At 40.3% G+C, this 24,959-nt stretch overlaps 1 protein-coding gene across 2 annotated transcripts in view; it reads left to right on the forward strand.

Annotated features, from left to right (window-relative positions):
- Positions 1-24,959, forward strand: part of LOC309369532 (glypican-5-like) — a 384,544-nt gene that overhangs the window by 88,942 nt on the left and 270,643 nt on the right. For both annotated transcript variants that reach the window (XM_081910420.1, XM_081910421.1), the window contains exon 3: positions 24,211-24,905. In XM_081910420.1, coding sequence (XP_081766546.1) covers positions 24,211-24,905 — 695 coding nt within the window. The remainder of the gene's footprint in view (positions 1-24,210; positions 24,906-24,959) is intronic.

Genomic DNA, 24,959 nt, shown 5'->3' on the forward strand with positions numbered 1-24,959 from the left:
TCATGCCACTTCTGCAGCTGAAACTATCCTGGGATAGATCCAGCACTGCTGTTCTACTGGCATAGCAGACTTTGGCTTGCGCAACAGAACTTCCCTGTCTTCTCCTCCCTGCTGCAGTTTTCATGCAAAAGAAGAGCAGCTACTAAATTAAAAAGAAATTATTTCTTGCCACATACAATATATAACAAACAAAGAACATTTTTTCATACCCTTCACCTAGATGCAATCATCAAATTACCTATTCATATTACATATCTGTCATTACAAGACTTTCTTTCTGTCTCAAAACATTGAAAACCCAACTTTTGTTTGTGAGAGTAATAAGTTCTGTCTACTGCCCTCAATAAAAAGAGTTCCAATTGCCACAAAGGTATCTTCTTGTTCTCTTCCTCCCTTTTAGTTCTCAGATTATTAGTTTTTGCTATCAAGGGAGATATCCAAACTTTCCCCATCCATTCACATTTTGCTGGTACAATGCAAAGACACAAATTTCTTGAACAGAATAGCCTCTTATTTCTTTATTGTTTAATGTATATAAGCAGCCCATCAGTATTTCCTGTGCAATATACAAATAAGTAGGGATGGGTGAATCAATTAATTAATTTTGGTTTCTTTCAGTTTCTTATTTCCCCCCTATATAAATCTGCTTCTCCACACTTCCATATGAGTTTGCATTGCAGCAGGAACGAGTCTTTCAAGTGTGAAGTTTTCTTAATATGCATATTCTTGTCTACAATCTTCCCTATTAAACACAATTTTGCAAATAATTTCCCCTAATACCATGCATTTTTGTATATCACTTTTAGTAATAAATGTGTTTGTATGCATAATTTACCCCAGAATAAGCGTTTTTGCATACATGACTTGGTTGGAGAACTGCATTGTCAGATTCAGAGAAGTGTGAATATTAAAGGATGGCGGTGTCTCAGTTTGCAGATGGTCTTGGAAGCTGTGAATTAGGTAGATTTGTCTTTAAATGTGAACTGAGTCAAATTTAGCTCCCAACCCTACAAACAAGTCAATAGTAAAACACAATAAATAATAATTAAAACAAAAATCTGTAAAGACAGGGCAGGGACTTTTTTGCCGCAGAGATAACATAAAACAGTTTATCTTTCTGAGGAGGGTATTTCATAGCTAAGGTGCCACTACCGAAAAGGTTCTCTATGTTGTAGTGTGGAATATGTGAGGGAATATGATGTTCTCCCCCCCCCATTATGTTTATTGAGTTTCTTACACATATAACACATCCTGTAAAACAAATGAAACAAAATTTAAAAAGAACAAGAAATAAATTAAAAAATACAGCAAATAACAACAAAAAATATAAACAATACGAATTGATTAATTAGTTAAACTTCCAACATCATAAACATATTGCTTGACTTCCTCTAATCCTTCCCATCTGAATTTCCTTGTAATTGGATGTAGCAGTTTTCCAATATCATTATTCAAAACCAATGTTCTAATTGTAATCAAATTTATTAACTTTTCTTAACATTATAGATCTCATTTATTTAATTAAAGGGAATACGATGTTCTCTCCCAACATTCTGGCTTCTGAAAAACAATGTATGGATACTGTGACACTCTGATTCTTAGTTATGAAGATTATTGAACAAACCTGAGGAACGTACTATCCTTCAGCTGAATCTGCTTTGCAAGGCTTTTGGGGGTAAATATAAATGGTCAGTCTAGCATGTTTTAGGTTATTCATCATCTGAATACGACTCTTCTCCACTGCTGGGTTTGTAATGCAGTGTTATATGCACTTGACCCTGAACTTGCACAAGCAGAGCAGACTTGCCACAGCTATGGAATATACCCAGAGAGTAATGTTGGCAGGTCTGGGTTTGCTTTCTCAGGTGTGTTCCAGTTATATGCATTACAACATCCAAATGGAGCGTAGCAGGGCTGTCTCGTTAAATATCTGTTGGGGTGAGGAATTTTGGATGATATTATACCAGTGTGAACATTGTGCTGAAAATAATGGAGAAAACCAGACACGCACATTTTGTGAAGCTCTTAAAAATGCTGATCCGCTCTAGAACCAAATTAATTAAGGCAAATTAATGTTTTTTTTGCCAGTGTTTTCCCAAGTCACTTATCTTTACTGTTTATTCACTTATCCCAATGGAACATGCTTCCAACTAAATACACCAAGTGTTACAACTGTAGAAGTCAACTGGACTATTAAGGTGTTTGAAGCTGGAGGTTTCCACCTTCTTGTAGTCACAAGGGTTAGATAGCAAAAGTGTATATTGAAGCAATATATGTAAATGCATTAAGGGAGCAATCCAAACCCAAGAGCCACTGGGATGAGTGGAGTTTGGAATAGGCAGGCTTCTGGCTGAGTCTTCTGCTGTTTTCCCTCTGCCAGACTTGGAAAGGTTCAGTTGGCAGTAGTCTGTCTCTACAGTAATGGAGTTTGGTGATAAGCTAAACCAGCATCGTTTACCCTGGCATAAGTTTGCTGGTCTCCTCTGGTTTGGCATGCACTGAAGGGTCAAGCTTCAATAAGGAGGACAACAGTGGATGTTGACTGAGAGTGATTAATGCTTTATTGAACACTAACACATTGCTGATCAGAGAGACCTCTACCTGTGTTCTCCTGCAGCTACATACCTATATCCTGGTATAATTGCCCTTGTTTCTTTGGCTCATTTGTTTATTCAGCCCATTTCCCTGCTTTGCTTCAAGTACATGTACTTGTTGACATGTATCTTTAAGGGAAATTAATCAAAATAATGTGTTGTTGTTTTCTTTTTAAACAAGCCTGATATTTTTGGACTATATCCAGATGTATTCAAGCCCATTGAATCACTGCTCATTCATCATAACTCCTGTGAAGAGCATGAAGGTAGGGATAGTCAGTGCATGAAGGACAGAACAGGATCATGCCTGATTGTTTTGCTCACAGCCTCACACCTTGAGTGAACCTTCCGCACAGTTTACATGCCTACAATCTGCGTTCACCTGTGTGTGTGTGTGAGTGTGCTCTCTCTCTCTTCTCTTTGTGCTGTTTCTACCCTGCAAAATGTTTGTATATTCATAGACCTCATGTGAAAGCCCCAATCAATGTGCTGAGGTCTGTCTAGATCAGTTTGTAGTGTGGGTCTACTGGGTGTGATCCTTCTAGGCTGTAATTACAGTGGCTTTTCAGAAAGTGTGCTACTCTTTCGATTAAGGGTTTTCTATAAAGCCTATATTCAGAACCGACCTAATGATGAACAAAGCTGGAGCAGAGTATAATGATGAAACCATTTTCCCGCCTTGGGTGTCTGCCTCTGTGTGGCATATGTAAAAATGAAATCCAGCCCAGAGTGAAGGGTGAGATAATGGACACAGTGCCATTTTGACTACTGTTGCTGCTGCTTCAGGTGAAAAAAAGGAGTCTCAATGCTGGCTCCACCTGCAAGAGTGCTGGAGACTTAGAAACTTCTCTGAATCACACTGTTATTATTCTTAACAAGCCAAAGCAGGAAATAATGAAGAACATATATTTTTGATTGATTTAGAGCTAAAAGGCTTGTGTGTGCTTCTCTTTTGTGTGATTGCTGTGACCAGTAACAGTTTCCCTACCCATTCCTAGGTACGTAGTTCTCAAATCTCCCTGGACTGTATACAACATTCTTTGACTGAGGGTGTGTTTCAGTGTTGCACAACAGAGAAATACAACACAACAGTTACAAGTAGACAAAACCCATCGTGTAGCAGACCATGCAATCTACTAGCAACCTGCTTCTGCATTTTTTTACCCAGTAACGTTCTGCTGGTGCAAAACAATTCATACCTGCAGTATGTGAAGTATTTTCCATTCACTTGCCTTTATAGTTGTGCTTACTAGGCGATTCTTGTAGCCTCTCATTTATGGCATTGCATATGAGGCTGCCTTTGAAAACAGTCTGGAAATGGCAGTTAAAGCACAGAGTAGTGGCTGGGACTGAGCAGATTATGTCAGTACTTTATCATGCGCAGTGGCTCCTCGTCGGTTCCTGAGCCCAGTTTTGACAGAGGATCCTTGAGTTTATCTTAACAAGAACAGGTATCAGAAAGCACAGATTAGACATAGATGGCAGCATGCTATTTGGCACAACTGTTTTGACCTATTCTCATTTTTGTAACAATTTGATTAGATTTCCAAATGTTATGCTTGCTTTTAACCTAAACAGCAGCAAGAGAGAGTTCATTTTCTCAAGTGCACTGTAACCCAGATAAAAAAAATCTCCCATTATTGTTGAGGTTTCCATTCACTTATATCAGTGGTTGGATCAGGGCCTTGCTTGGAATAAAAAACAATGGAAACAGAATGAACAAATCCCTGGTGGTGGTGGAAATCTTTTAATGGTGTTGGTTTGGCCTGCTACAAAGCAAGCATTGGGAAGGAAAGGGTGGTATGTTGAAACTACAGTCGTACCTTGGATCTCAAAAGCTCCTGCAGCCAATCAGAAGCCACACTTCGGTTTCTGAACGTTTTGGAAGTCGAACGGACTTCTGGAACAGATTGTAGTGGCCTTGAAAGTGTCAGGAATACAGTTCCTATTAGCCCACTCAGAACCACAAGAGACAACACTGAGCCTTTTTGGCCTACTATTTTGATGTGAATTAGAAACATAGAGCCTGTGGAAATAGCCCCATTCAGTACTTGGCTGACAGAGTGAGTGATGATCCTTTCCCTCTCCATGCAGTTGGAGCTGGAATCTTGGCATACAGGGCACTTGGTGTTTTGCTTTCCAAGCCAGCTGGCAGTCCTGAGTTAGACGGCTCTCAATTCTGGGGGGGGCCCCACAGAATTGCCTTATTGCTGCTCTCTACAGAAAAGATGGGATTCTTCAGATTTTGCTTGTTGATAAATGTGCACTTACTCCCCCTTTTTATAAGCTGTTGAGAGTTTTATAGAAAAAAGAATAACTGTCGTCCTCGGTCACATTTGTTTTCCGCGCCCCCCAATTCTCAGACAGATTTCAAAAGTATCTGGATATTGTGCATTGACAAAATAAACAGAGCGCAGAGAGGGAGGCCTTATTAAGTTCAGAGCCTTCTTTTGTTATTACTTTTCCTCTTAGAGTTTGGGAACGGGTCAGTGATGGACCACCTAACCAATTCAGCTGGAAATCATGAAATGGTTCATGACCTCCTGGAACAAGCTTATTACTTTCCTTACTGCCAGTTGAACTCTATAATCAAAGGGTCAAGCAGTGTGTCTCCAGAGACTTTCATCTGCTTGCTGCTCTGTTAATGAAAAGGTTCCCAGAAGTCTTTAGAAAGCCTTGCATCTCCGCAAGATCATATTCCTCTATTGCTATATCTTGATGGGACCGGGGGGGGGGGGGGAGAGAGAGAGAATAAAATAATTCCTTTTTCAAACTCAACCTATGCCTTTCCCCTTTCCTAATAGCTTGCAACCCACTTGAGACATGTAAATGAAATACTTTGCCCCAAAGTTACTGCCAACTGGAGAATGTCACTCTGCCAGAAAATAATATGAATATGTAATGCAGATTCATGACAGAGGCCGGCTTGGCACGAATTAGGCAGTCCTATGGCACTGCATTGGAGAAGCATCCTTCATCCCTGTTGCTCCTTTACCCACATGCAACTGTAACGAAACATAGCCCTTTGCATCCATCGTTATTGCCATTCTGTGAAGTGGGCAGCGGAGAGCAGTTTGTAGTGCATCTGGAAAACCCAATGATCTCTCTCCTAGCTCAAATGTGTGTGATCTGCAATCTGTTTTCAGCTGCAACATTCTGCCAACATTAAATGCCCCCTGCACAACAGTGGCATCTGTTCCACACTGCTATTAATATCTGGCAGCATGTGTAGTTGTCTTTCTTTCTTTCTTTCTTTCTTTCTTTCTTTCTTTCTTTCTTTCTTTCTTTCTTTCTTTCTTCTTTCTTTCCCTTTATCCACAGCTTTTAGTTGCCTGAACGTAGCACAAGCAAATTTTTGGCATCTGGGATTTTTTGCTTTGGGTACTTGGAGTATTTCCCATCATGATATTTCTTCACGATGGAGTGAATGTGTTGTAGTTCATTCATGTGTTGCCTGTGTCTTTTGCCCACAAATGGCTGAGTCAAATCAATCTCCTCTCCTGTTTTCTGAAGACGCAGTTAAAACTGTACTTGCTCATATCCAGAAATGGCTCAATAAAGCTTGGATACTGTGTTGGTGAAATCCTGCCATCACTTATACCTTATTAAATCTTACTGATTTCAAAGAGATCTGTGCATTAACTACTGGATATGGGATTACAGTAAATATGCATCGTGGGAGGGAGGGGTATCCAATTATGATAAACCGCCTTTACTCAAAAAATGCCACCTTGATCAATTTACAATGCCATCTTGATTGATTGAGATTGTGTTTACATGGATGCATTAATATATTGCATATTTTGTATTTTATTCTCAAGGGTTCACCGTCTGGAGAACTCTTGCTGAAGGGTGGTCTCCAAATATAATAAATAATAATAAATATAGGTTCATTTATTCATTCAAACTTCCACTTATCAGGATTCCCATTCAAAATCAAGGGGAAATGGTTCTCTAGGAAAGCAGGAAGATTTGCAAAATGTCATTTTTTCCAATTTGTTCTCTATACAAAGTACAGCATGCCATGTGCAATATTGAAATGTGCTCGTATCTCCATTCTCAGTCTGTCTAGAAGAGGGATGAACATTCATTAGCATGGAGAATTTGTTATCCTTAAGTCTCTTGGAGTGTGCAATTATATGTCATTTTAAATAAATGTTTAGATTTTTTTAAAGTCTGAAATCTGCAATATGCATTATGCATGTAAGTTTTAATACACAGGAAATTGTTGGGAGAGTTGCTAACATACTCATGGGAAAACAGGCATTGTTGTAGGGAAAATCCTGAAGATCTTTCATATTAGTGGTTTAGAAGCTGTTTGTATCTACAAAACTATATCTATCTATCATCTATCTATCATCTATCATCTATCATCTATCTATCTATCTATCTATCTATCTATCTATCTATCTATCTATCTAGACTTACTTCAAGACAAGTGGGCATAGGGTTAGATCCTGAGTGTAAGATGCTATGTCCACTTACGTGAGAGTAAGTCCCATTGAACTCAGAGACTTACTTACGCCATTTGTTTGACATACAGTGTTACCTTGGTTTAAAAACAGCTTAGTTTATGAACAACTTGGATTAAGAACGCTGCAAACCCGGAAGTAGGTGTTTTGGTTCGTGAACTTTGCCTTGGAAGCAGAACATGTTCCGCTTCCTGTTGAGTGTGTTCCATTTGTAAATTGAGTCCCCTGTTGCTATGCGAAAGCACACCTTGGTTTAAGAATGCGCTGGTTTAAGAACGGAGTTCGGAATAGATTAAGTTCATAAACCAAGGTACCACTGTACTGTGTGCTTCATATTTACTATGAGTACAGAAAAACCCTGTAAAATTTGCACATAGTAAAAGTCATGGTCATTTCACTCCCAGTTCTAGTGTCACCCATATATGTAAGAAGAAAATGTAATAAACATAGCTCACTTTTATTTATGCCAGTGCCCCACCATATGTAGAGCACAGAAGCATAGGCCTTATGGTCATGCGATCAGTCCCTGCCAATAAAGGCATGGACATATTTGCATGGGCAGAGTCTTTGCTTGTGTGAACCTCCATGTCATGCACTCTTATGAGTTGTGTCCCTTTGTTGGGTTAGGGGCTTTTCAGAGGGAGAAGAAAAGTATCTAATGCTTCACAGGGTTATGTTTCTTGTAGTAAGATGGTCAGGATGCAACATTTGACTGTTGTGGAACAAGACTAGTAAGAGAGGCAGTTTCATTCAGGGACTGATGACACTGATGGAAACAAGGAACTAGGGGGGAAATGTTGAGTCAGCAAACAGAACGATAGAACATAAAGGCAAAGTAAGGAGTTGTGCATTCAACTAACCTTTACTTAGACCTTTTGAAATTAATTTCCACAGTCACAGATTAATGCTGAAATGGAATGATGTAAAAGTAACATGGACCACAAGATGACTGTTTTCCCCATCCCAACCTCACACATTCATGTACAGGCACCATTAATAAAGCAGACCAGTGTTGTATTTTGAGATCAGAACCTAAGAACAGCCTGCTGGATCAGCCTGGAGTTCAGCGTCCTGTGCCCATAGGAAGCTTGCAAGTGGGACCTGAGCTCAAGAGCTCTCTCCTGTCCTTCAGTTCAATAGCCTTATCCTCCATGAATTTGTCTAATCCTAAAGCCATCCAAGCTTGGTGACCATCACTGCCTCCTGTTGAGAGCAAGTTCCATAGTTTAACCTTACACTATGTAAGACTGGCTTTATTTTATCTGTTCAATGAATTCAGCTCCATGGGATATCCATGTGTTCTAGTGTTATGAAGGATGGAGAAAACTTATCTCCATCCACTTTCTCCATGTCATGCATTCTTTTATACACTTCTATCAGGTCACCTGGGATGAGGGTGGTGCTGTGGGTTAAACCACATAGCCTAGGACTTGCCAATCAGAAGGTTGGCAGTTCGAATCCCTGCGATGGGGTGAGCTCCCGCTGCTCAGTCCCTGCTCCTGCCAACCTAGCAGTTCGAAAGCACGTCAAAATGCAAGTAGATAAATAGGTAGGAAAGTAAACTGTGTTTTCGTGAGCTGCTCTGACTTCTCCAGAAGCAGCTTAGTCATGCTGGCCAAATGACCTGGAAGCTGTATGCCGGCTCCCTCGGCCAATAAAGCGAGATGAGCGCTGCAACCCCAGAGTCGGCCACGACTGGACCTAATGGTCAGGGCTCCCTTTACCTTTACCTATCAGGTCACCTCTTACTTGACTTCTCTCTAAACTAAAATACCCCAAATGCTGCAACCTTTCCACATCATGTAGACGTTGCACACATGAGGACTACAATTTTTTTTAGCAATGTGCACATTAGAGTTAAGCACGCACACACTCTTTTATGAAATGGTTTCTTTCTTTCTTTCTTTCTTTCTTTCTTTCTTTCTTTCTTTCTTTCTTTCTTTCTTTCTGAAACTGCATGTGAATACCCAGTTTCCTGTATACTGTTAAACACTGGAACGCAGCATGCTGTCATCATGTATTCTAAAGTAACTTCTTGTAAAAAGTTGTGTGTGTCCCGAAAGATCCAGATTTCTTGGTGGTTAATGAGGGATCGAGGTACATTAGCATCACTGACACCTTGCCATGCTGACATTTATGGCAGCCTATGCTAGCTGGTGAAGAATTGTCATAGTAACATACAGCAAATGAGGCAATTGTTTTGTAGCGTATCCCAGTGATGATGCCATATTTATAATCTCATTGTTTTTACATGTTGTATTATAGCAAGAGCAGCATTAATGTTTTAACTCCCTTAACATGCTAAAACCCAGCGCTGCCAACTTGAAATTCCTTGCTGAGCTTTTTGGCAGCATTTCTGAAATGTTCTTAAAAGTGCATTGTTGCAGTTAGACTGTGCTCTCTACAGTCTCAATGTTAAAATTGTCTGAAGGTTCACTCACAGGGAGGTATGTTTATATGAATGGATGCCAGTAGATGCTGGGAACCAAAGCAAGGTTTGATAATACAGCAACCCATTTTAACTTCAGGCATGTTTTCTATAGTGGCCCATCATTCTTTGGGCACACAATGCAATGTGGAACATTTACCCATACATCTGTATGTGTCTATGATGCTTCCGCAGAGGGAAGGGTTTTGAGAAATGAGTGTTTTACATTTTCTCTGGTTTTAAATTGTTTTTATATGTTTTTTGGGGGGGAGGGGTCAAATAGCTTTGATGGGGTTTTTATTTACTGTAAAAGAGACTGATAAATACAGTAGATAGCTAAATGTATAGCATCCTGCTGGATATCCTGTACTCATACTGAGACAAGTGTTTGGTGTGCACAGAACCAATGAATTATTTTTTTATTTCTATTTATGGTGCCCTTCAGAATATTTACCCCACCACCATTTACAATGTAACTGAAAACAAAACAATAACAATCGACGCAGTAAACCAATTAAAAATTATAAGCAACAGCATTTGGCATGGTATTTTGTTTTGTTTTTAAATGCAGTTGAAGCAGCAAAGTAAGAACTTTCCTTCTATTGTTTTAAGACATAGGATTCTTTTCTCCCAATACTATTTCAAAGTAAGAAATCATTAAAATTCCTAAGGGGATATTAAAGAAGTTCTTAATTTGATGGCTAAAAGATGATGAAGTGGATGCCAGCCAAGCCCCCTTTGCGAAAGAGTGGGGTCAAATTCACTCATTTGTCCCCACCAACATAGGGAACAATCCTAAGGTTAGATCTTCTGGAATGAGTGGGTTTAAGATCCAGCAGATCTGTTAATCAGGCTGCTCCATTATATTTTTGCCAGGCTGCCCCTTCTGTTTCATCACATTCCTGTTTCCCTTATGCACTGCTAGCTTCCTAGTGGTGTGCACCAGTCACAGGCTTCACATTGTATCTGTAGCGTTACAAAACAACTTGAGCTGTTTGGGATCCACTGTCTTTCTGATTGGGCTTGTTATTCAGGACCGCATTATATCTCTTAAGTCCAAAGGCCTGTTTCTTGCCTCCTATTGACTATAGCGGGAAATCAGAAAACAGAAATGGATGAAATTTGAAGGCAACAGAGCTCTTCTGGGACCAGCCAAACTGTAGGATTTATTTGGTGCAGGGAACCTTGACACATTTTTCTAACTTCTAAATTTTTTCACTGAATTGGATACAATTTCCAGGTTGAATTGGTTGGCCCCTCTGAAGGGGGGTGCTATTTTTCTAGAAAAAGAGCTGCTGGAACTCACCATGAACACCTCCCTCAGTCTCGTAGAATGGCAATGACGTCCAGATGAGAGGTGCTAGAACTGAACTCCAGTGAGTTCCAGCTGAATCCCCTTCGGTGAAAATTTGCCCTGTTGTTCCTCTATCTTTAAATACATTTGTTTTTCACTCCTCCATCAATGTCCAAAACCCAAATCAGCTGAAAATACTGTCCTACCTCTAAGAATTTTATGCACAGCAGGGTCATCTGGATGCATGGAAATATCATTTCCTGAACCTTCAAATTCAGTCTACATTCGCAATCCCTCTAGAAGAGAAGTTTCTGCCTGTTGCAGACGTTATATACTAACACAGCCTTTGCCAACTTGGTGCCCTAAAGATGTTTTTACAACTTCCATCAGCCCCGGCCTGCACGTGGAACCACAGCCAGTTAGCAAACGCTGCACTAACACCACTTTTTTCCTTCTTCTCTCTCTCTCTCTCTCTCTCTCTCTCTCTCTCTCTCTCTCTCTCTCTCTCATCAATAGAAGAAACCTTGCATGCCATAGATTGAGCCACATCTGGACTCCAGCCTTTTTTCTGCTCCTACAAATTTGCTTTACTCTAAGCTGCTCACTTTTACAAGAATAAACACTGCTATCCAATTACGGTATATGAAATAATATACAATTATGCTGAAACACAGTATAGAGAATAATAAACAGAATCAGTTATTTGTTTATATAACCTACCATAGCCAGCATATGTAGCTGCAGAAACACTGGAAGATAAAAGTAGAATAGGAACAAAGAATTTTTTAAACCACCAGTATATGTTCAATTTAGTAACTAAATTCAGGTTGCCCCCAAATGCACACTGAAAGCTCAGTGTTTTCTCCATAACATGCTCGTTTTCCATCTGCTGAGAGTTTTCTGAAATGCGGGGCAGCCAGTCATTTGTGAGGCTATTCCATGTGGTTTGGTTTTTAAACACATAGAGTACTTCTAAGTTGATGGCCTGGTTCAGGTAATTGTTTGAGGATTCATAAGCCACTGTTTAAAACAACAGGAATGGGCGTCAGGACTAGGAACAGAGAGGGATTTAGGGAAGCATGAATTGTTTGGTTGCACTGGGCATGGAGTCTCAGGGGCGTTGTAGGGGGCACAACAACTATGATGTAGAATGGAAGAGGTAGGGGGCAGTGAATTTTGGCGTCGCAGATGGTATTGCTGAAATTTGAGACCCCCAAGGTCCACCACTTGTGATTCGAGGACCCTCCCCCCACGCTTGTGGACAAGAAAGACACATGGACACAGTCAAAACAAAAAAAATTCCTTCCAGTAGCACCTTAAAGACCAACTAAGTCAGTTCTTGGTATGAGCTTTCGTGTGCATGCACACTTCTTCAGATACACTGAAACAGAAGTTTCGGTTCCAGTTACAGATAGGTAGCCGTGTTGGTCTGCCATAGTCAAAACAAAAAAAATTCCTTCCAGTAGCACCTTAAAGACCAACTAAGTCAGTTCTTGGTATGAGCTTTCGTGTGTATCTGTTTCAGTGTATCTGAAGAAGTGTGCATGCACACGAAAGCTCATACCAAGAACTGACTTAGTTGGTCTTTAAGGTGCTACTGGAAGGAATTTTTTTTGTTTTGACTATGGCAGACCAACACGGCTACCTATCTGTAACTGAAACATGGACACAGTATTTAAGGTTAATGGGCTACAAAAGGCCACAGCTTTATTAATTACAGCATGTGAGAGGTATTGGCTTAGGCATTGGAAAAAAACCACAAAGTTTGACTCCACCCCTCAGGGAGGGGTGAGTCTAACAAGGGTTAACCACCAGTAGGGGGAGCCTGTTGATGCAAATACAACTGTAAGCTCTCCCCTGATGTCACCGGGGGTCGTGCCATGGCCCCCAGCCACAGCAGGGCATCGGACAGGATCCACGACCGCTGGATTCCTTTAACGGAGTACCCATAAAGGAAGGCAATTGCCACCCCCCGCCCTTACATACACCAACAACAGATTCCAATGCCTAACCGCCACTTCTGGGAACTCTTTCCCCTCCTCTTGGCTCACTGCTTGCTGTCTTGGGCACAAAGATCCTGCCTTGTACTTAGCCAGAGTTCCCAGTTACAGCTGATCTGGTTAGATCTACCTTAAATGTACATTAACAAACCAGGAAACCAACAAACCACGTTGAGATCAAGCCCCATAGCAGGGCATGTAGGAGAGGGAAGCTGTTTGCCCAGGGCTCCTGAGGCCTGAAACTGGGTACTGCCAGCATTTTGAAGACATTACTTTTTAAGCAAGTCATTTTACTGCTCTGTAGATTAAGTGCTAGTCCTGGCTCTCTTGGTTTTAAATGCTGTTTTAAATGTTTTTAATACTGGTTTTAGCGGTTTTTTAAGTGCTGGTTTTAGTATTTCTTCATGCTATCCTTAGTGTTGTGGTGCTGATGTTTTTAAAATAGATATTACAGGTTTTTAAAAATATGTTTTGTTGGCTGCTCTGAGCATCTCCACCAGAGGGGGAAAGCAGGCTATAAATTTAACTATCGATAAATAAAAACCAATGGTGCTTGATTATTTCTATGGTGCAAGTCTTTCTATTTTATATATGCAGGCTATTACTTAACTTTAAAAACCATTCTGCTCAATATTTTTTTATCTCTAGAAAATGTGAATTCTTTTTTCTGCTGTCTTAATTCAGGTCTCAGGGCAGTTCACAGAATAAAATCAGAATATAAAACCACAAAATACATAATCAAAAAAGAACACCAACAACCCAATAATCGCCCAACACATTTTAAAAGGCCATAGGATGTAGGTTAAAGACATCACCCCCTGCCCTGTGCCAGGTGGAGAGAGGCAGTGGCAGGACCCTCAGGCTTTCAGCAGGGTGATACTTGCTGGGCGGCAGCAGCACAGAACCTCCAAGTGTCCCTATTTTCCAGGGATGGCTCTGATTTAGAGAAGTCATCCTGGTTTCTGATTTGATTCCAGTATGTCCTGCTTTTCCTTAGGATGTCTCTATTTTCGTTGGAGAAATGTTGGAGGGTATGGCAGCAGTCCTGTGAGGTGCCGCCCTGTGCCAGGTAGATACAGGCAGGAGTAGGGCCCTCAGGCTCTCAGCAGGACACCGTTAAGACCATGTTCATTAAAGACAATCTTACTCGGCCACGAGTGATCACCAAAGAAGAAGAGATAGCCTCCCCACCAAAGCGTAAAAAGGTAAAGGTAAAGGACCCCTGACAGATAAGTCCAGTTGCGAACGACTCTGGGGTTGCCGCACTCATCTCACTTTACTGGCTGAGGAGCCAACGTTTTTCCGGGTCATGTGGCCAGCATGACTACGCCATTTCTGGCGAAACCAGAGCAGCACATGTTTACCTTCCCACCAGAGTGGTACCTATTAATCTACTTTCACTTTTGGTGTGCTTTCGATCTGCTAGGTTGGCAGGAGCTGGGACCGAGCAACAGGAGCTCATCCCATCCCGGGGATTCAAACCGCGACCTTCCGATCAGCAGGCCCTAGGCTCAGTGGTTTAGACCACAGCGCCACTCGTGTCCCTCCACCAAAGTGTACTTACAGGAAAATCCAGCCAAGGATGTCATGGGGTTTTGGAGGACAGGCACCCAATAAGTATTACTTACAGATACACTTCACACATCTTGAAAGTATGTAAGGACAGTAACAACTCCAGACCCCAACCATTTCACCAAACAAATTTCTTTTGGTAATTGTAATGCAGTTTCTTATTCCATTAATTGAAAATGTGCTGGGAAAAATGGGAGAAAATTTCATCACAGGACTAGAAGGAAGGAAGGGGGCTAGTTCTCTGGAAATTGCTTTCTTCTCCCCTTCTGCCTTAGGACACTCTCACAGCAATTTTGCCGGGTCAATTTCTTTCCTGAAAGAGACTAATGGAGACTTGCAGTGACTTTGTAATACAACTGTTTACTTACAGATGCACGATTGGTCAGGTATTTGAAGGGTGCCAAAAGAGGCACATCGTGGAGAATCGTAGTCCCACACACTCCTGGAAGTCCAAGTCAGCCAGTCACAAGTTTCACTGACCTTTTTGTTCCCTAGCATTACTATGCCTGAGAATGTTTTGACATGGACGAGCCCACACTCATTCACATCTCTGCTGAACAACAAATCTCACTGCCTCAATGCCAGCACTAGATTTAGATTCCTGACACTTACGCGGTCAATTGACTTTGATGCAGCAGCAGGCTGGAATTAGACACAAAATTGGCTTCATCAGATGGGAAATATTTTATACTAGTCCTGGATTCATTCAGCTGATAAAGGTCTGAGAATATGGTTTTGGTAATGACACTGGGGATAGAGAGGCACAAAGTAAGGCTAAAATCACTAAATCAAACCTGTTATGGGAAACCCCAGCCTTCTCGTCATAGATTATTAATATTGCAGTCTCACTACACATTTGTGAGTGGCCACCACAATTATAAAAGGCTGTACAGACAGACTGCTACAGAGACTACATGGAAACACATCAAGTTGGTAAGACTATTTGTTTCTTTAATTTGTGGTTCTATGTGCTCAGTTGGGAATATGCCCCACTCAAGGCCTGGGGCCTTGTCTTCAAGTAAATACACAGAGGGCTGGACTTGCTAAGGACTCCATGCTCTTTAGGTACCATGTCCCAAACACTGCTCATCTTCCATGAGAAAACATTCTTTATGTATTTCATTCTTTGTTTTTATGTGATATTTGTTTGGATAAATAAACACTCCACCCTTCAATTTTAGTAATGTAAATTCAGAAGGCAAGGATACAGAGAAAAGTAAAGCAGAATACAAAAAGAAAAAGCTATAAAATGCAATAGCAGAATTATAAAACAAGCCAAACAAGATGAAACAAGATAAAAGCAGCAATAAAATCCAACAACATAAAAAAACTTTGATGTGGTTATAAAACATCATCCTTGTTCTTTTAGTTTAAAAGTTCAGGAGAAAAGAATTGCTTTAATCCACCACCTTTCTAAAGTATCAAACCTTTCTGGGGAAGAAGGTGTTACCTGTGAGGGGCAGCACCACAGAAGAGGCTGTCTCCTCACTTGCTACCCACATTACTTTTCAAATAGGAATAGGGGAGAGATTTCTTCAGGTCAGTTTTTCATGCTAACCGAAAGATCTTTCCAAACTTGTAGTTCTCCAAATTTTGTGATGTGGTTCTGTAAATAAGTATGTGTAAAGAGAGAGAGAGAGAACATATATTAGGAGGAAGTATGCCTGACACCATGGATGTGAGTAAAAACATTGTTCAAAAATGCATTATGCCTAGCTTGGAGGCTAGCATGCCCTCAACTCTTCCACGTTGATGATGGTGGGCCACAGTATCAATCCATACTGTAGTGGGCCCAAGCTTGGCTTCCAGCATATGAGCTGAGTGGCCACATAGTTAGGTGGTCCATTGTACCATTCCTGCCCTAAGCCATGCTGAACTGTGAATGCTGTAACCCATAAAGGTGAGGTCATTTAAACCCATTTCCAGTATTCAAGGGATTCTCGCGTCCCCAACTTCCTGCCCTATCTTGTGAGCACAACCAGAGCATGGACAACTATAGCCAGAGTGTATCTCTCGAAAGAAACAGAAGGACACACACCAACCAACTGTATTTCTCTCATTAAGCAAAAACAAAAACAAGGCAAGTGCATTTGTAATTCCATAGCATATTTCATTCAGTTGTGTGTGAAGTACCATGAAGTACCATATTGCCACTAAATCAAAATGTCGACAGTGCCAAGTGTTTCTTTAATGGTCCCACTTTGCCAAGCTCAGATCTCTATTTTTTTCTGGTGAACCACTCTGGTAGACCAAGAGTTTGGAAAGACACCTAGTTCTGAGCATTTGCATTCAAGCCGTTCTGCCCAGTTCTTTAAAATAACCTTGTGCTGCCTGCTAGTTCCATGCAACTGCACCATACAGTAGGGTCTGCTAATGTTAAAGGGTATTACAATAGTAAGCTATAATAACAAGAGAGGATTGTGAAAATAAAATCCTGCTTTGTTTTAAATCTGTTGCTGTCAGCAGTCACAAAGCTGAAAAGAATGTAGTCTTGAGGTTTTATGGGAAATGAAAATGTTTAACAAATACATCAATGTGCTCGCTTTTTTCTTTTTCTGTTTTCTTTTCAGTAATTAATATAGTGCATCTTCTTTCAAAGTCACTGTGTAGTCTGAGATTTAAAATATCAGGGGGCTTGCTCTGTTTTCTTTTTTTGCCCTGATACTGCTTTTACATTTGGGACATATTTGTTCTTTCTATAGCTAAATTTCAAGATTGAAGAATAACATGCCAATTTTCATATTACCAGCATGAGAAGTATATAATAACAGACACATATTTAAACTCATGCACAGTGTGTATCCACACACACACACACACACACACACACACACACACATTCACATTTTCCTTCTCTGTAAGAGCATAGAGATGCATATTCACATGCTCACAAAGAAAAAACCCACTGAAGAAACAAAGAGCACATGTTTGTTTTCACAGTCTCTAACATTGTTAGTGCTGCTAACCAGAGAGTATATTACTGGTCCAGCTAGGAAGACGGTATTGTATCAGATCCCAGTTTCAGGGTCTGAAAAGACAATAAACTACAGGTGCTGAGTTGCGCCTGACATTGAGTATTCTGTCTCTTCACCTGCCTTCTCATAATCCAGGACACCTGTATTTGTGAAATTCAAAGGTAGAAACCTAATTAAAACCACCACTTCCCACTTCAGAGGACATTCCTTAAATATATAGTGTTTTCTTCTTCTTTTAGCATACTGTACTTTAAGTTGTAATCCTGTGCCCACCTACCTAGGTAGACAGGTGTAGGTTTCTTTATCACTGTTACCCACTCTCCTTTTTAAGTCTGAGAAAACATAGACAGCTAATGTGATTTTAATTCCATCAAACTGTGGATCTCTTTTTCCATGTGGCTGCACATATCACTGCAGTTCCCTTTCCTTCAGCAGATACTGAGTTTCCTGGCTACTGTGATTACCCATGTTATTTGCCATTGTATTCTTGGAAAATACTTTTCACTCAGCATGCTTGGGAAAACCCACCCCGCATCTAAAAAGCTACATCTTCCTACAGATTTTGTATCATGAAGTTACTCTTTTCATGCAGACCAGGGGTGGGGAATCTGTTTCCCTCCAGGTGTTGTTGGACTTCAACTTCTGTCAGATGTAGCCATCAAGGGCCACGGTCAAGGATGCTGAGAGTTATGTTCCAGCAGCATCTGGGATGTGACATGCTTCCAACCCCTGATGCAAACAGAGCCAAGATCTACTTTCTCCACTGAAGCATGGTTTTCCCTTTTCTTTGCATACATCATATGGAAGTCATATGTAGACTTTATGATAACACTTTCTTCCTGACCCAGGGGCCCTTTCTCTTATCTTCCACTACACTTTCCCAGGGCTGTGGATATTATAAAGTTGGGTTTCTGAAATGCTGAGCATCTGGTTCTGATTTGCACAGGTGTAAAGCAAGTGGAGTTAGGTAACGGAAAACCTAAAATCGAAACACACGCCTAGCTTTATCCCCTTTTAGGGCAAAATAAATCTCGCTTCAATCCATTTACATCCTAGCTGAGGCAAGGACTTTGACGCAGAGGCTCCCCCTTCCTATTCTATCATAATGACTCCATCCCTTGAGAATGTGATGTTTTGTGCTAAAGTATTCTGAATAATCTGAATAAGCATGCTATGTGGGAGACAAGTATGTAATTTGGGGGTAATCTTTTCTGCGTCATGCATTAGGCATTGTTTCAGTTTTATTGTCTGCTAATGTTGGAAGTCAGCTGAGTTCCCCAAGGTACAAACTCATTATCTGCTCAGCATGGAGGTTCCCTCTACCTCCAATGCATAGTCAAAGAGAGTGTGGAATCTTGTAATGACTTGGCTCATCTCCAGAAGCTCATTTTAAAAGACCAGCAGTTGAGACATGAAGTTTCCAGAGGTGAGCTGTGTTTGATCAGCTGTGTTTGGGCATCACAGACGCAACATCAGCTGCAATGTCAAGCATGCTGTGAGCACATGATAAAATGTTTAAACAGGATTCTCTCCTTGGAGGATGACTTTGACCTGTTTTCATGAAATATTCAGCAGTGTGAATGTATATTTTAAAAATTCAAAGGCTTGGCTAAGGCTTTAAAGCCGCTTATATTTATATTACATTCCAAAAGGAAAAAGTTGTGCACCTCTGCTAATTTCTCCCATTATTATTATTATTATAGTGGATGCTCAGGTTGCGAACGTGATTAGTGTGGGATGCACGTTCGCAACCTGCAGCTGCACGTCTGCATACACGCGGGTTGAGATTTGGCACTTCTGTGCAAGCGCGACCGCCGAAACCTGGAAGTAATCTGTTCTGGTACTTCTGGGTTTCAGCGGTCCGTAACCCAATAAAACACAACCTGAAGCATCTGTAACCCGAGTTATGACTGTATTATTATTATTATTATTATTATTATTATTATTATTATTATAATAACATTTTATTTGCCCAAGGCAACCTGAAGCAACTTACAATCAACCAAACAAAAACCCATTAGATAAATTAAAAACAAGCAGGGTGGGGGAATACATTAGAAACACCCCACTCACTACTAAAAGGCCACAGATAGTTTTGCCTGGTGCCTACGTATATACAGTGGTACCTCGGGTTACATACGCTTCAGGTTACAGATTCCACTAACCCAGAAATAGTACCTTGGGTTAAAAACTTTGCTTCAGGATGAGAACAGAAATCATGCTCTGGTGGCGTGGCAGCAGCTGGAGGCCCCATTAGCTAAAGTGGTGCTTCAGGTTAAGAACAGTTTCAGGTTAAGTACGGATCTCCAGAACGAATTAAGTACTTAACCCGAGATGGCGAGCTTCCCTGGGGAGAGCATTCCACAAACGGGGAGCCGCTGTAGAAAAGGCCTGTTCTCCTGTTGCCTCCCTCTGGACCTTTCATGGAGGGGCATATGAAAAAGGGCCTTAGATTTCAGGGTCCAGGTTGGCTCATATGGAGAGAGGTGATCATTGAGGTACTGTGGCCCTGAGCTGTTTTAAGTTAAAGAGACAGCCAAATGATTCAAATGAAAACAAATTAGACTCAAGGTCCGAAAGTCTCCCAAATTTTGTTGTATTTTGTTGTGAGTGGATCTCTGATGTGTTGCAAAACATTTTATTTGTATTAGTACAGAAAATGTTAGCATTTACTCCAGTGGAAACAGTTGCAAGATAATATCTATCAAATAGCATCGTCTGATGGCATATGGTAGATCAAACTTGCTGGGTTTGGCGGTCAGTGCCTGGAGGGAAGATCACCTGGCCGCGTTATGTATGTATACTGTACAAGCAGTTTGAGCAAGCTTAATTTGGGAGTGTACTCAAGGGAACTTCAGTGACAAGTTAGATACTAAAGAACTGGAGACAAAGCACAATAGACCATGTAGGCACTGGGCGTCCCATATGCATGGTATTATCTCCTGCCTAATATTTGTTCATGGTGCTGGTTTTGGGTGCAGGTTTGGGTGTTGGTAAACCCCTGTACAGCTTGATACTGTGATACCTAAAATAACGTCTCACCCCTTATATACGCAGTCAATCTGCAATTGGGGGCCTCCTGCAGATACCATCTTATCAGGAAATCATTTTCACATGTAGGAATTGAGCATTTTATGTTGTGGTCCCTGCCCTTTGGAATTCCCTCCCCCTGAATATCAGACACATGCAATCTCTGTTGTCATTTTGGCACCTACTGAAGACCTTCCTTTTACAACAAGCCCTTTTAAGTTGAGATCCTTCCCAGTCCGCATCTGCACTGCAGTGGTTTTTAGATTATTATTATTTTATTGCTTATGTGTTTTCCAGCCTGGGCTCCTTTGGGAAGGAGGACACGATATAAATTTAATAAATCATAAATAAAATAATTGATTTTTTTCTCTCCCCCCCCCCCCCCGCCAAGACTCTTCTAAAAATTCCTCTTGGTTATTCATTGTTTCTTGATTATCTTTTCATAGCTCAAAAGTTGACAATTCACATTTTCTTCCCTTCCCTTCCAACTTTCTTTCATCTTACCTAAACTATGTGTCTGTGGGCAGGGTTTTGCCTTTGGTTTCCTTTTGTTTTTGAAGAACACCAAGTAGGTTTCATGTTGTTATAGCTACTTGGCTGCAGTCCACCTTTCTTGTGGTGAGGAAAGTCATTTGCTGTAAAGATAAGATTCCTTTCATGGAAAAGTGTATTTCCAGAAGAGCTGTTTGATTTCCAGTGTGTAGTTTATATATAACTTAGCCAATAGCAGCAGGAAATACACACACGAATGCAGAATAAAATTAATGTAGCTTATTTTGATCGTTCAAAATAAATATTAGTAATCCTTATAAAATCATTTACATTATCTCAGCGTCAGCCTTATTATCTCAATAGCGTAGGTGGGGGATTGAGACCAAAAGATTGCTTAGTCATTTGGTGACATAAGTGAGATTTTAATCTGAGACTTCTTGTTTCATCACATCATATAATGTTCTGTCTAAGGCTGAAGAAGAAATTTGATTCAGTTCACATTTGAAGGGGAATTTACTGAATCTGCAGTTTTCATAACAATTCACAAACCAAAGCATAACCATTCACACTTCTCTGAATTTCACAGTGCAGTTCTCCAGCTAAAAAAGACAAACCACAAGCTGATGTTGAGAACTGAATTTAAGATTGGAAAAACAAGAAACCGAGAGAAACCCAAATCAATATGTTCACTCATCCCTCGCTATGACTAAGGTGCTGCACTGAGAGAAGCCGGCGCTATCAGTTGTTGGAATGTGTACATTTTGAGTCGGCCATGGGGCACAGTCTGTCTAATAATTAAAAGTCCAGGGGGCACATCTTAGGGCTTTCCAATTAAAAAAAATGCACATTTTAGTCACTTTATACATGTGATTTTTCCGTTCTTCAATGGCTGTAAAGGTTTCTACATTTGCCAGCAAAAGCTGACACCCTCTGTTTATAACAAGGTCGACTGTTGGTTTGATAAATTGCTTATCAAGGTTTCTGGGAGGTATATTGAAAGTGCATCATTAATAAAACTCCAAAACAAGATGGCAAGTTGCCTCTTTTGTACAAATCAGAGCGGAATTCTTTTGTGTGTGACAGAAGTTATTCATCTGCACATAGCACCATTATACCTAATTAGAGGGATGGAAATATCATTCCAGTAATTTGATTGTCTGAAACTATTTCTTGGTGCCTTGTAACTATGGAAAAAACAAAATGCCTTTAGGACTACAGATGGTGAATATGTGGCTGTTCTCATTTTTCTTATTACAAACAAATAGGGGGTGCTTTCTGAAGTATGTACACATGCTTAAGAGTAAATCTTGTCTTCTCCAAAACATGTTGCAATTTCATTTCAGTTCCCTCAATTTATAGTTAGAAGAATAGAAACGATTTCCTCTGATGGCACAAAACAATATGTAACATGGCTGAAAATTTCTGCTTGTTGATATTTTCCTTTCACTTTTGCCTCATAATGTGATCTTTGGATGAAGGGTGGTATACAAATTTAATAAATAAAATAATAATGGTGATAATAATCTTTTAATAGGAGAAAGAAGTATGTGATGGGAGGTTCCCACAGATAGCAACAAAGATCCTCAGAGAATAATCGTTACTTAAAAAATAAATACCTTTAATTGGACCAACCAATATGTCCCAAATGTGGGCATATGAATAATGGGCCTATGAATGTTGTTTGTATTAATTCTAACTTAATGCAAACAACATTTGCATTAAATTAATTCACTGCCTCATCACTGCTCCATATGAGCTTTGCCACACTGAGCTCTTTTCTTTTTTCACCTTCCACACAAATAAAGTTGTAAGATGGGGAGATTTTACAAGAGAGAATTCATAGAAGTACTATTGGAAAACCCTTTCAGTGGTCCTGGAATTCTCTTTTGTTAAGGAGATAACTAGCTAAATAGCTAGAAAATTGATTTCTGATTTAATGCAGTCCACTCATTTTTAGCTCCATTGAAGTGAGCTTTCCTGTACACTACTTACAGAAACTGTAAGTATGTGGTATACAGATTGTCAGGGGAAACAAATAAATTGCAATATTTGAGCAGAGGCATACTTTTCTCACTCACTGACTCTGGGTGCTGCAGAGACATGGTAACTATCACTCCAAGTCTTTTTTTTTTGCAAAAGTTTTATTAGTTTTTACAATATCAATGACAAACAAAAACATAAAACAAACAAAACATAACAGTCATAAATCATAACCTTATTGAAAATAACAGTTATTTACTTTGTAAAACGACTTCCTCGTTTCTCCTTAGTTGAATTTCATTGCATATCCTTATAACGGTTTTCCAAATCCCAATTTTAATACCCTTTAAATTAAACATTAACATCTTTAAATCTTCTCCTTCTTGTATTAAACATATTATTTTATCAGTTAACATAGATACAATCCTAAGCCCTTTAAGTATCTGGACGCTATTTCCAGTTATTTTAGCTTAACAAGTCTTTAACTCCAAGTCTTTCTGTGACAGTTCACACATACAGTCATAAATTGATTTACCTACGTACATGTGTAAACCATTCGTTGCACTGGTATCCTCCCATTTCTTCCACGTGTTCCTGACCAATTCTTTATTTAGGATCATCCTTATTTAAGTTCTGTGGGTTGAAATAATGCCTGGTGTTGACAGTCTGAAGGTGCAGAATTAGTTGTAACATAGAATGTGATGCTTTCTTTGTGTCTGTCAAAAAACAAACAAACCCATGTCTCTATTAAGTATATTTGAAAATGACAGCTGGAAGATGAATGTGATGGTCATATATGATGGAGTGCTCAGACTTTGGTGGATTTTATTTTTATTTTATTGACATATTTGCCTTAAATGATTAGCTAGCTTTCCTCCCCTGTCAAATAAAACGTTTTTGGACTTCACTTAGTCTGGGGAAAAAATTAAATAGAGATGTCTTGGCAAATACCAACTGTTTTATTGGAGCAGAGCGGTGTTGTTAACGATATTACAGTTATCACAGTGTCAGTCTTTCCATTATAAACCCCATTTTCAGAATTTTACAGCTTGGTTGTAAAAGCCTGTCAGAAGTTGAAAATGGGCAAGCCAAGGCTCTGTGTGGGAATGGAGTTTTTTGAATCTGCGTTTTTCTGGAGGTTCTTGGGGTTCTTTTAGGTAGAGCTCTTTGGATTTTGGTACCATTCAGCGTTGAACTGTTGAACCATCTTGAAAAACCAGTTGAAATCATTGGGATCTCTGCCTTTGAGTGCAATAATGTGAAACTACCCGAGTAATAATATACCAAGTGCATAATTTTATAATCCATGTTGTTGATCTGGAGCCAATTTTTCTCTTCACCTTTTTAAGGTTTCGTTTTTCTTCTTCCTGCAGCGGCCTTTGAGTCCTTGCTTCGCTTTGCTGAGAACCATACCACTTCTCTGTTTGAGACTGTCTACAGATCCATGTCAAAGGAAGCAGCAGAGCCTGTCAAAGAGCTCTTTACAGACATCTCTCTCTACCTCTTGGGCGCTCAGACCACAGTGGAAAGTGTCCTTTTCCGGTTCTTCGACAGCCTCTTCCCTTTGGTTTACAGCCGCCTAATCAACCCAGGCATGGCTAGTCTGTCAGAGGAGTATACAGAGTGCCTGCGGCTAACGCGGCAAGATATAAATCCATTTGGACTCTGTTCTAAAGAAGCAGTTACAAAGTTGGAAAAGTCTCTTTGGGCAAGCAGGACATTCAATCAGGCCCTGGGTATAGGCATTGAAGTACTGAACGCTACAGAACATGCCACGTTGACAAAGGAATGCAGCAGAGCCCTAGTGAAGATGCAGTATTGCCCACATTGCCAAGGTCTGACTTTGATCAGACCCTGTGAAGGATATTGTCTCAATGTCATGAGGGGCTGTTTTGCCAGCATATCTGAACTGGACTCTCAGTGGAGGGAATATATCTATACCCTGGAGTATCTCACTAACGAAATGGCTGGATCGCATGATCTAGAAGCAGCACTTTTGGGTATCCGGAATTCAATCAATGACGCCATCTTGCATGCCCAGCTGAATGGACCCCACCTGTCTGCAACTGTAAGTATTGTGTTCAGATTTGTTTTCAACTTCCTGCTGCTACTTTTAACCTTT

The sequence above is a fragment of the Podarcis melisellensis genome, assembly GCF_964234715.1.
Source record: "Podarcis melisellensis genome assembly, chromosome: 5".
NCBI lineage: Eukaryota > Metazoa > Chordata > Lepidosauria > Squamata > Lacertidae > Podarcis > Podarcis melisellensis.